General features: G+C 44.4%; 1 protein-coding gene across 4 annotated transcripts in view; it reads left to right on the forward strand.

Moving 5' to 3' along the window:
• LOC106562620 (CREB-regulated transcription coactivator 3-like) overlaps positions 1-12,725 on the forward strand; it is a 95,153-nt gene that overhangs the window by 47,772 nt on the left and 34,656 nt on the right. For 2 of the 4 annotated variants that reach the window (XM_045708667.1, XM_045708665.1), the window contains exons 5-6: positions 7,269-7,331; positions 9,521-9,618. In XM_045708667.1, the coding sequence (XP_045564623.1) occupies positions 7,269-7,331; positions 9,521-9,618 (161 nt within the window). The remainder of the gene's footprint in view (positions 1-7,268; positions 7,332-9,520; positions 9,619-12,725) is intronic. The other 2 variants (XM_045708668.1, XM_045708666.1) reach the window with 1 other exon arrangement.

The raw sequence follows: 12,725 nt of genomic DNA on the forward strand, positions 1-12,725 counted from the left end.
ATTGACAAAAAATAACAATTAAATCCATTTTAATCCCTCTTTCTAACACAACAAAATGTGGAAAAAGTCAAGTGGTGTGAATACTTTCTTAAAGCACTGTACACACCACCGGTCTTTCCATGGCCCTGCTCTCTTCCCAGCCTGGCCTGTTCTCCACAGGGATAGGATCTTACACTGACCTCCCCCAGGGATAGACCAACTTAAAGGCCTTCCTGGGAATGGGATCTTATACTGATCTCCCCTGGGGATAGACTAACAAAAAGGCCTTCCTGGGAATGGGATCTTACACTGACCTCCCCCAGGGATAGACCAACTTAAAGGCCTTCCTGGGAATGGGATCTTATACTGATCTCCCCTGGGGATAGACTAACAAAAAGGCCTTCCTGGGAATGGGATCTTACACTGACCTCCCCCAGGGATAGACCAACTTAAAGGCCTTCCTGGGAATGGGATCTTATACTGATCTCCCCTGGGGATAGACTAACAAAAAGGCCTTCCTGGGAATGGGATCTTACACTGACCTCCCCCGGGGATAGACCAACTTAAAGGCCTTCCTGGGAATGGGATCTTATACTGATCTCCCCTGGGGATAGACTAACAAAAAGGCCTTCCTGGGAATGGGATCTTACACTGACCTCCCCCGGGGATAGACTGATCTCCCCTGGGGATAGACTAACAAAAAGGCCTTCCTGGGGATGGGATTTAGACATTCCTGTGCTCTCTCTGTGTGAGCGTGTGATGTATTTCTGATTCTAGAGACCCTTTATCCTCTGCTTAGGTGGTCTGTTTAATTATTTGCCACCACCCACCCATTAACAACAAGCCTCTATTTTGGTTAACGTATGTTAAGATCACTTCCTCTCTCTCACACCAGCTCTGTGTGCCCTCAATGGCACCCTATTCCCTAGGTGCACTGCTTTTGACAAGGGTCCATAGGGCTCTGGTCAAAAGTAGTGCCCAATGTAGGGAATAGGCTGTCATTTGGGGCACATGATAAATCAATGAGCCCAGCCGTGCTGTAACTGTACAGTTGTGTAGTTAACGAAAGACCGTTGACAACGAATGGCATCTGACGGCCAAAGCAGCATGCTCCATGCACGCGATCCTCTGAGCAATATTTGACCGCTTTGGTTGTGTGATTCGTGGCAGCTAATCCTCATCTGTGTGATTCTGTGATTCTCCTCTGGCCTCTGTACAACCTCTAATTGTCTGGCAGGCTGCATTGTTATCACAAGTCTTTTCATTTCCAGATTTTTTTCTATCCTCTGGAGGGATGGGGAAAGAAGGATATTGTGTTTGTTTTTATTCATTCATCCTTTATTTAATGAGAGATGACACATTGAGACATCTCTTTTCCAAGTGAGCCCTGGAGAAGCAGCATACATATAGTTCCATATGAGACAACACAATAAATGGAAGTTAAAACAGTGCAAAGTGCATAAGAGAGCTTAAAATAACAGGTTTCAAAACATATGCAATATGTTGACAGCAGCCCTCCAATCTGGGATTTAAAATCATCAATCAGAATAAAAATATCCAGTTTTAAATCCTTTTGTAAAATGTTCCACAATGACGGGCCAGCAAAGCTAAAGCCCCTCCTACCAAACTCTGTTCTTGTGTTGGGAATATTATATCAAATGCATTTCTGCGATCTCAGATGGTAATCTCCATGATTCTGTAGGGTGAATATTAAATATACTGGCAGCTGCCCTAAGATGGTCTTGGAGACAAACCAGTACCGGTCAGTCTGTCGGCCATCCTGCTAACTGGGACGGATGGATGGAGAGAGAAAGACAGAAGCACAGGGATGGTGAGGAATTGACCGAGAGAAAGGGAGAGATGAATAGAGACAGAAAGGGGGAGATGAATAGAGACAGAAAGGGGGAGATGAATAGAGACAGAAAGGGGGAGATGAATAGAGACAGAAAGGGGGAGATGAATAGAGACAGAGACAAAGGGGGAGATGAATAGAGACAGAGACAAAGGGAGAGATGAATAGAGACAGAAAGGGGGAGATGGATAGAGACAGAGACAGAAAGGGGGAGATGAATAGAGACAGAAAGGGGGAGATGGATAGAGACAGAAAGGGAGAGATGGATAGAGACAGAAAGGGGGAGATGGATAGAAACAGAGACAAAGGGGGAGATGAATAGAGACAGAAAGGGGGAGATGAATAGAGACAGAAAGGGGGAGATGAATAGAGACAGAGACAAAGGGGGAGATGAATAGAAACAGAGACAAAGGGGGAGATGAATAGAGACAGAAAGGGAGAGATGAATAGAGACAGAAAGGGGGAGATGAATAGAGACAGAGACAAAGGGGGAGATGAATAGAAACAGAGACAAAGGGGGAGATGAATAGAGACAGAAAGGGAGAGATGAATAGAGACAGAGACAAAGGGGGAGATGAATAGAGACAGAGACAAAGGGGGAGATGAATAGAGACAGAGACAAAGGGGGAGATGAATAGAGACAGAGACAAAGGGGGAGATGAATAGAGACAGAGACAAAGGGGGAGATGAATAGAGACAGAGACAAAGGGAGAGATGAATAGAGACAGAGACAAAGGGGGAGATGAATAGAGACAGAGACAAAGGGGGAGATGAATAGAGACAGAGACAAAGGGAGAGATGAATAGAGACAGAAAGGGGGAGATGGATAGAGACAGAGACAAAGGGGGAGATGAATAGAGACAGAAAGGGGGAGATGGATAGAAACAGAGACAAAGGGGGAGATGAATAGAGACAGAAAGGGGGAGATGAATAGAGACAGAAAGGGAGAGATGAATAGAGACAGAGACAAAGGGGGAGATGAATAGAGACAGAGACAAAGGGGAGATGAATAAAGACAGAGACAAAGGGAGAGATGAATAGAGACAGAGACAAAGGGGAGATGAATAGAGACAGAGACAAAGGGGAGATGAATAGAGACAGAAAGGGGGAGATGGATAGAGACAGAGACAAAGGGGGAGATGAATAGAGACAGAGACAAAGGGAGAGATGAATAGAGACAGGGAGAGATGAATAGAGACAGAGACAAAGGGAGAGATGGATAGCGACAAAGGGAGCGATGGATAGAGACAGAGAGAAAGGGAGCAATGGACAGAGACCGAGAGAAAGGGAGCGATGGATAGAGACCGAGAGAAAGGGAGCGGTGGATAGAGACAAAGGGAGCGATGGATAGAGACCGAGAGAAAGGGAGCGATGGATAGAGAAAGGGAGCGATGGATAGAGACAGAGAGAAAGGGAGCGATGGATAGAGACAGAGCGAAAGGGAGCGATGGATAGAGAAAGGGAGCGATGGATAGAGACAAAGGGAGCGATGGATAGAGACAGAGAGAAAGGGAGCAATGGACAGAGACCGAGAGAAAGGGAGCGATGGATAGAGACCGAGAGAAAGGGAGCGATGGATAGAGACCGAGAGAAAGGGAGCGATGGATAGAGAAAGGGAGCGATGGATAGAGACAGAGAGAAAGGGAGAGATGGATAGAGACAGAGCGAAAGGGAGAGATGGATAGAGACAGAGAGAAAGGGAATGAGAGAAGGGCAGGGGAAGGCATGTGTGGCTGTTCCAACTCCATATGGCCCATGCTGCTAAGCCCCAATACAGTACAGGGGGAGGAGGGACACACAGCGTTACATGGAAATGTGTAATAAAGCCGCTGTCATCTGGGGAAAGCAGCTCATGAGACGTGTGTACTGTCATAGCATTGCAGAACACCCAGCTGCAGTGTACCTGCTGAAAGTGCAGGGTGGGTGGAGTATTTGGTATATATCCCACTGGCTCCAAAGTCCGTCTTCCTGGAGTGTGTACTTTGCTGGGTGAGTCTAAATACAGCACCCCCAGTGTGTCTAGGAGCTTAGTGATGTGACAGGTTGGTGTGGACCATTTTTATTAGCCTCCCCCCACACTTTTTAATAGAAGGGAGGTGACGATGCAGTGCAAAGCGCCCCTCAGGAGAGAAGCAGAGATCGCCCCCTGTAGGCAGATGGGAGAGCTGCTGGCCTTGGCAAGGATGGATCCCATCTAAGAAGAACATGTTTGGACTGGGAAGTTGGCTGTCCCCCTTACTCTGGCCCTGAATCCCAAATCAAACCCTACCCACGGCCCCTAGGCAGTGTACTTACGTAGATTTGAGAGGATTGCATAGGTGTAAACAATATGCCGACCATTCCCCTGGTCTATCAGAGGGCGAAATGGATCTCTGACACAAGGGTAATTACACTGCAACAGAGTGACACAGATTCAGATTTTTCACATTACAATGTATGTCAAACAAAAATAAATGATTGCAAAGTTAAAACCATACAACTCTATGCACAAGGACTATTCACATTTTCTACAGAACATTTTACAAAAACACATTTACTTGAACAGTGCAGATGCAATGTTTGGTAACAGAATTAAGTTTTGTGCAGTCATTCTGTTACCGAACTTTGCATCTGCACTGTTCTTCAAGTAAATGTTTTTGTACAATCTTCAGTGGAAATTGTTAAAATTGTCCTTTTGCATCGAGATGTATGGTTTGTTTAACTTTTCAATCATTGCTTTTTGTTTGAAATACATTTCAAAGATGATACATTTAAAAAATCATTGTCACTGTGGAATTGCCCACAACCACCATTTTTCTTACATTTACGATCCTCTCAGATCTACACAAGTGACTGGGGGGTAGGGGCTATGGCTAGGGGTTGATTTGGGATTCACAGAGGCCACTTCCAGTGATCTTATCATTGTATTACACACTTTATCAGACCACAATGTGTGAGAGTAGCAGCCATGAGTGTCACAGGATGAGCATGTAATCGCTAAATTCAGTAATCTAAATGTAGTCATGGTTGAAAATCACTGGGTTTCTCCTGCAGAGAGTCTCTATTCTCCTTCAGCTGGTGTCTTCCACTGTCACAGCAGCTGTTCGCTAGTCATCTACAGTGAGGCCTTCAGATGTCTGTTTCCTCAGATGGGGGTCGTTGGTTTTCAACTTGATTCTTTGCTAATTTTCACAGATACTTGTGTTCGTCTCTGCCATGTGGAAAAGTGTGGATGTAGCCCAAGGGTTGTAAGGAATAGTGATACAATTAATTTGTCAAATGAAAAGTTGAAGTGTTTTTTTCCTGGTTTAACTTAGTTTATGTTCTGATTTGATCTACAGTTGTCTTACAGTACCTGGTGCTCTAGGGATATGGCGAGAGGGAGGAGGCAACCGCAGGGTGGCTGGCATCAATATCTCAGGCACCACCTACACATGTGTCCTTGAGAAAGACACGTAACCCCTAACCTGCTCTAGGGGCACTGCTCTGTGCCTCACCCTGTGCTGCTCCCTCCCAGCCAGTAGTGTAGGACGGCAAGAATAACCACAATCCCCTGTTGTCTGGATTGTATAATCTACAGAACTGTGACACAGCTAGTCCACCTGGTTAGGCATACTTGTGTTTAGTGCTCCTGTTTCATCCCTGTGAGTAGGGCTGGTCCCCCGTAGTTTAACTCGGCTTGTTGCTTCGCATCAACTCCCAGTTCAATCCCAGTCGTCCAACATGGGGATTCAGTTGAAAACGGTTAACACCGGCTCTCCACAATCTCATAGGGGTCTGTTTACACCCACACACTTGGCACGGTCTGGTAAACTACTGCAAATTAAACCAGAACACTGTGCACACAGTGAGCGTCTAGATCAATGCACTTGTTTTGGCAGACACAACTAGTATCCAAAAGCAAGTGTAAAAACAGCACACTGAACAGATTTGAGTTGTGAACATGTTTTACTGGACAGCACAACCAAATGGGCTCTAAACAAGAAATCACCTTTTGTTTCAGTTATCCTGCTTTATAATTGCATAATAATGGCGTTATAAGTGGAATAAGGAACAGTCACTATTCCTCTTGTGTACAGTAGTTAAACTCTCAGCTCATTGCTATGCAATTAAAATGCAATTACCAAAGTATTATGTAACAACATGCTAATAAAATGTTGCTCAAAGTAATTATAGCTTGATTACACAGGCACAAGAACAATGTCATGTTAAGTGTTACTGAGAATGCTAACAGTAACAAAATATGGCTATTAAGTTTCAAAAGGATACTAAACATCCCAAAACAGCCTTCTTGAATCAACTACAGCCAAGGTAGGTTGAAAATCATGTTAGTTTGTATTCTGCTTAAACTATCCCTTTAAAGATAGTATAATGTGTGTTTGAAACGAGAAGATTTACCCTCTGATGGACAAAAAGGTTCAAAGTTGTTTCTGCTAAGCATTCAACTTGCTGTTTGCAAATGGATTTTGAATTACTCTGCAGTGTTTTCAGGTATCATAAAATGTTTTGCATCTTTCGATGTTTTCAGTGGCATGTTTAAAGACTTATCTGTACAAAATGTAATTGGTTAATTGGTTTGACTTGATTATGTACACCTGGGACAATGGACATTTACAGAATGTTCAGATAGAAATGTATTGTCTAGATCAAATATGACTGTCAAAAGGGAATAGTATAGGAAATGGTGTACTCTCTTCATTCTATCTTCAACATGCAGTTCCAGATACAGCCCTGTCATTAGTTGAAGGCAGCCAATCCAATCATTTCAGAAAAGTAGTCACTTCCTGAGATCTGTATTTAAATTTGTTTTACATTTAGTTGCTTTCTCAGATGTGAATTCCAATAATTTACAAAAGTAGTCACTTCCTGAGATCTGTATTTAAATTTGTTTTACATTTAGTTGCTTTCTCAGATGTGAATTCCAATAATTTACAAAAGTACTCACTTCCTGAGATCTGTATTTAAATTTGTTTTACATTTAGTTGCTTTCTCAGATGTGAATTCCAATAATTTACAAAAGTAGTCACTTCCTGAGATCTGTAAAAAAAAAAAAAAAATTGGGGGGGGGATCTGTATTCAAATAGGTGTAGTCAGTTCCGCCTGAAAAATATTTACTTTCCACAAAGCAAAGTTGAATGTCTGATGGACATTATTTGTTTTTTAGGGGGTTCCTTTACTTACTCCATACGGTTGGACAGTATTGTAGACCGGTTTCCAGACCTGTAGTCAGTCCACTTTAGTTTGCCTGTTTCCAGACCTGCAGTCAGTCCACTTTAGTAGATCTGTATCCAGCCCCCTCATCCAGATTTCCCTCCTCACCTTAGAATTTCCAACCGATTTTCTCTCTCTCTCTCTCTCTCTCTCTCTCTCCCCCCACTCTCTCAGCATCCAGGCCTTTTCTGAGCTCAAGTAAACTACGAAACGAGCGTGATGTTTCTCTCTCTTTCCCTCTCCCAAGGGAGCAGCAGCCGTGGGCCGAAGAGAAACGACCAGGATTTAGATTAATATCACAGCTCAACAGGTGACCTTTGAACTCTTCAGCCTCCTGTCTTGCTTTCTCTCTCACATGGACCAACCACTCTGCCGGACTGCTCTGTCTCTCCTCTCTCTGTTGTAGACTGCCTAATCCTTCCTCTCATTCTCACTTACTCTCTCACCACCCCCCCTCTCTCTTGCTCTCTCACCCCCCTGCTCTCTCTCCTCTCTATTTCAGTCTTTCATGCTCTCTCGTATCCTCTCTTGCTCTATCTTTTGTATGCCCTCTTCCTCTCCTCAATCACCCTCTTGTTTAACTCTTTTTTTGTTGTTATCTGTTCATCTGTCTCTCTCTAGCAAGGCTTTGAGACGCAGAGTTGGAGCACAAGACAGACTACTGTGTCTGTTAGCTTTCACTCCCTCCCTCTACCTCTCTCTCCCTCTACCTCGCTATACTAGTAACACTAATCAGTCTTTTTATTCTGTCATTGCCACTAACCCAGCTGTAGGACCGTGTGACTGGGTGGGTAAGGCTGTCGCCACCTACCCTGTCGCTGCTGCCACCCATTGCTACCTAACACTGTGCCTCCTGACTCACAGTGGATTTATTCACTACTATTTAGTTTATTCACATTCATCGTTTGGTCTTTCTTTGGACCATCTGTCTGTTTCCTGATGTGATGCTGGTGTTACGATGTTTATTGCAAATGTTACAATGTTTATTTGCATATAAATGACATGTTGTAAATCACCAATGTTATGTCAATTGTTATTGATGATATGCTGTTAATGAATGAATTGGCTCTCTGTTATGAACCATACTGAGCTCTAGGCGTGTTCAGTGGGAGGGAAAAGTTCAGAAACGGGGAGCTACAATCTACCTGTACTTGTCCAATAAGAAACACTTGTTCTTGTTTTCCATTGCAAAGCGCTTTGCTACGGTGTGCCCTAATGAACATGGTGCGGTCTCAGATAGTTGAGGGACTGCACAGACAGATGTTATAACCACCCTGTGAAAGAGGGTGTCCATCTTGAGAAGGAGAGTGTGAGAGATGCATCCTCAAGGGGAAGAGAAAGTGGAGGATGGGAAGAGAAAGAGGGAGGGAGAGATTTGTCCTTAGAGGGAGAGTGAAGCATAAACACAGCTATTGGAGCTTAATAAAGAGCACTTGAGAAAGCCTTCAACTGTAGCCAGTGAAAGAGGTGTGTGTGTGTGCGTGCATCTGAGAGAGAGGGGGGGTGAGTGTGTGTACGTTTGAGAATGTGTGTGTCGAAGTATAAGTGTGTAGGCAGAGCAGAGTGCGGACCCACCACTGAATGAATCTCTGACCTAGCCGCGAGCCGTCCTTAACCTCTGTCCACTGAATGACTCTCTGACCTTGCCGCGAGGCGTCCTCATCCTCTGTCCACCACTGAATGACTCTCTGACATCGCCGCGAGCTGTCCTTAACCTCTGTCCACTGAATGACTCTCTGACCTTGCCGCGAGGCGTCCTCATCCTCTGTCCAACACTGAATGACTCTCTGACATCGCCGCGAGCCGTCCTTAACCTCTGTCCACTGAATGACTCTCTGACCTAGCCGCGAGCCGTCCTTAACCTCTGTCCACCACTGAATGACTCTCTGACCTAGCCGCGAGGCATCCTCATCCTCTGTCCACCACTGAATGACTCTCTGACCTAGCCGCGAGGCATCCTCATCCTCTGTCCACCACTGGCTCAGAATATGAACACCCTGCCTCCTGAGTGGCTCAGTGGTCTAAGGTACTGCATCACAGTGCTAGCTGTGCCACTAGAGATTCTGGGTTAAAATCCAGGCTCTGTCGCGACCGGGAGACCCATGGGGCGGCGCACAATTGGCCCAGCGTCGTCCAGGTTAGGGGAGGGTTTGGCCGGCAGGGATGTCCTTGTCCCATCGCGCACTAGCGACTCCTGTGGCGGGCCAGGCGCAGTGCACGCTGACACGGTCGCCAGGTGTACGGTGTTTTTTCCGACACATTGGTGCGGCTGGCTTCTGAGTTAAGTGGGCATTGTGTCAAGAAGCAGTGCAGCTTGGTTGGTTTGCGTTTCGGAGGACGCACGGCTCTCGACCTTCACCTCTCCCGAGTCCATACGGGAGTTGCAGCGATGAGACAAAACTGTAACTACCAATTGGATACCACGACATTGGGGAGAAAATTAACACTCTCCTCCATCCCCTCCTCCCTCTCTCCTCTTCCCTCTCTCCTCCTCCACAGAACCAACTCGGACTCGGCTCTTCATACGAGTGCCATGAACCCCCAGGACCCCTTTGGCATGAACCAGCAGATGGGCAGAGGGCCCCCCCAGCGCAACGGTGAGAACACACACACACACACACACACACACACACACACACACACACACACACACACACACACAGAGCATCTGCACACATACAACTATCTGCACACACACACATGCATACACATCTCATCTACACACACACTTTGCATCTGCACGTGCGCAAACACACACCCACACATACCATTTACACACACCTGCATACATTAACTCACACACACACCTCACCTACACACACCTCTTTCTTACTGTGCACGTGTGCACACACCTCTACATCGACAATCATTTCCTGAATGGATACAAATATAGCACGTATCAAACGGCACCCTATTCCCTACACAGTGCACTTCTTCTGAACAGAGCCCTAAGAGGTTGGCTATTTAACAGTAAATAAGGGAATTGTTTTCACCCCACAGTTAGCCACGATGATTAGCTAGACTGGTAAAATGGTTTACAGTTACCAATGGCTTCTACACTATTCTACTACTTACAGTAGTGCTGCCGTGTCGATATCATGTCTCCCAAAAGGATGTTGTTTACATTTTACCATTGTGACGCGCATCTATGCATATCCACTTTCTATGGGCATTGTGCAAGTTCTGGAATGTATCAAATATGTGGAACTGGTTGGAGGTTCTTGAGGAGAGGTTGTGCAATAACATTAATTGTAATCAATGTAAACAGATGGTGTAGGTAGGAAATCATTTAAAATCTTTCTACAACATCTATAAACATAAAACATTTGAAACCTTACTGAGACATTGTAGAAAGATATGAAATGATTTCCTGTCTACACTGTCAGTGTGCCTTATTAAAATATCTAAGAAGAGTTTATGTATGGTTGGTTGGGACAGTCCTGGGCCTGTAGAGACTCCTCTCTTTCACTCCTGTCTTCCTTTCCTCCATTCCTCTCTCCTCTGTGTCTGTATCTTTAGTTGTTCCCCTTTACCTTCACATCGCTACTTATTCTATCTCATCCTCTCTTCTTTCTCTTTACCCTCCCTCACTTTCCTCTGTCTGAGTCTTTTCTTTCCATTCTCTCTCCTTCTCTTGTCTTTCTATCATCTCTCCCCTCTTTCTATCCCTCCATCGCTCTCTCCATTCCTCCCTCCCTCCATTCCTCTCTCGTCTGTGTGTGTGTTTAAAATGTTTTCCCTTCCATCCATTCCTCCCCTTACCCCTCTCTGTTAAGAGTGACAGACACTCAGACAGTGGAATGTGTTGTGTTAATGCATTATCAGCGAGTGATGTCTTAATGTTGGAGATAGAGAGAGATAGAGAGAATGGATTACCACTCTATTTGTTTAGCCAACAAGTTTAAACAGGATATTGGCAGGTGAGTCCAGCTGTGTTTTATATTGAAAGGCAAGTGTTTTTTTTACTTCAATAGAGTGATCAGGGATGTGCAACTATAGTTTTCCTTCACGGAAAATACATTAGTGCAACACATTCAACAGAAAATTGCTTCATTTTCATCAGATGACAACAGAGTGCAACGCTTTTTGTTTGGCAGCGACACGAGTAAATGAGCTTACAATAAAAAATAAAACAAAAACGTTATTTTTCAACTATGCATGGCCATCATGTTATTAATGTTTATCATAGAAAGAATGTAGCCAGCTGCATTTCTTAATGTTTTGCTTAAAGTTAACCTTTAATTTTCCAGAAGAAAAGTAGGCTGGCACACCAAGAGAAGTAAGGGAGAAAAGTAGCTACACATCAGTCAGAGCGCTGTCTGCTGATAGAATGCCCGTTCGTGAATTCTCATCCGAGTGGAGAAGAGCAACTGAAGCATAAAATTTGTCTGATGCCGAGCAGAAATTACAAGAAATATTTTACATCTGGCAGCAAGATTTCTTATGCACATTATCATTTTTTTCCTTCGTGAAAAACGCTGCATTCTGCGTTAACTTGTAAGTTAAACTTAGCGCGATCCCCTATCTAAGCAAATGGCTTAATTAATAAAGTCACTGGACATCATATAGTGTTTGCTTTCTGCTGTGTTTGAGAAGTCAAAGCCCTTTGGATGAGTTATCTGTACTGCTGCCAGTGCTTGATTTCCTTGCATTTTTTTGTCCTCTCCGTTCTTGGCCTGTATGCTCCTCACCCCTTTTCTCAGAGCAGAGCAGGTAGGCCCATTGCCCTAGCGACTTCAAACTCCACACAGACACAGCGTGTACACATGCTGCTCCAGAGCCAGTACTGTTCTTCCTTCAGACAAGCATGCGTCAAAACTTTGCTCATTTGCACAATGTGTCTCGTTCACCTTTACTTGTAAATGTCCAAACTCACCAAAAATGACATGACATTCGGTAGCTCCTACCTATTTATGTATAGCTTTATGAGCTGGATTGCCTGTCTTTGCAATTTGTTTATTTTTGTTTGCGCTCATTAGCATATTTAGCTAGCAGCTTCTGTGGAAATTCGCTATTACGTGTGCTAATTATGTTAGCATTCTGGTGATAGATGCCCAATAGGCATTTTTTTTAAGCCGCCTTGTGTTCTAAACCGATAATATCGTAACTCCAGGGATTAGAGAAGGCCGGTAGGACTCCATGAAAATCTGGATACCACCCAACCCTAGTCCAAATATGCATGACACCTTGAAATGAGGGGACTAGATGCATATAAAGTGCTTTTATTTCCAAGCAATAGAACGGATATGTATGAAAATACCCTCAAATAAAAGGTGACATTCTGTACTGTCGTCTCATAAAACATTTGATCTCAAATCCAAAATACTGGAGTATGGAGACAAATTAAAAGTTTTAGCTTTGTTGCCCAAATAAATAAGGAGGAGTGTATGGGACACCATTTGTTGTGAAGGAATATCATGACGTGTGTGTGTGAGAAGATGCATAGGCCTACGTTTGTGTGTCCATGCCATGTGAAGACGCAGCAGAGAGTGTAGGACAGATGGAGTGTAACTGACTACAGAGCAAGTAGAGACAGGCCTTTCTGTAGTACTAGAGCAGTGTTTGTCTAATACCGGAGTTGGTTGAGATACACTTTTGGGTTGCAGGCAGTCAGCCATATGTCACCAGTATTCCCACTATTCCCATGGGGTTGAGGCTTAAGAATAAGAGAGAGGGTCACTGCACTAAATGCACTGACTGTAAG

This window comes from Salmo salar, chromosome ssa26 (assembly GCF_905237065.1).
Source record: "Salmo salar chromosome ssa26, Ssal_v3.1, whole genome shotgun sequence".
Lineage (NCBI taxonomy): Eukaryota > Metazoa > Chordata > Actinopteri > Salmoniformes > Salmonidae > Salmo > Salmo salar.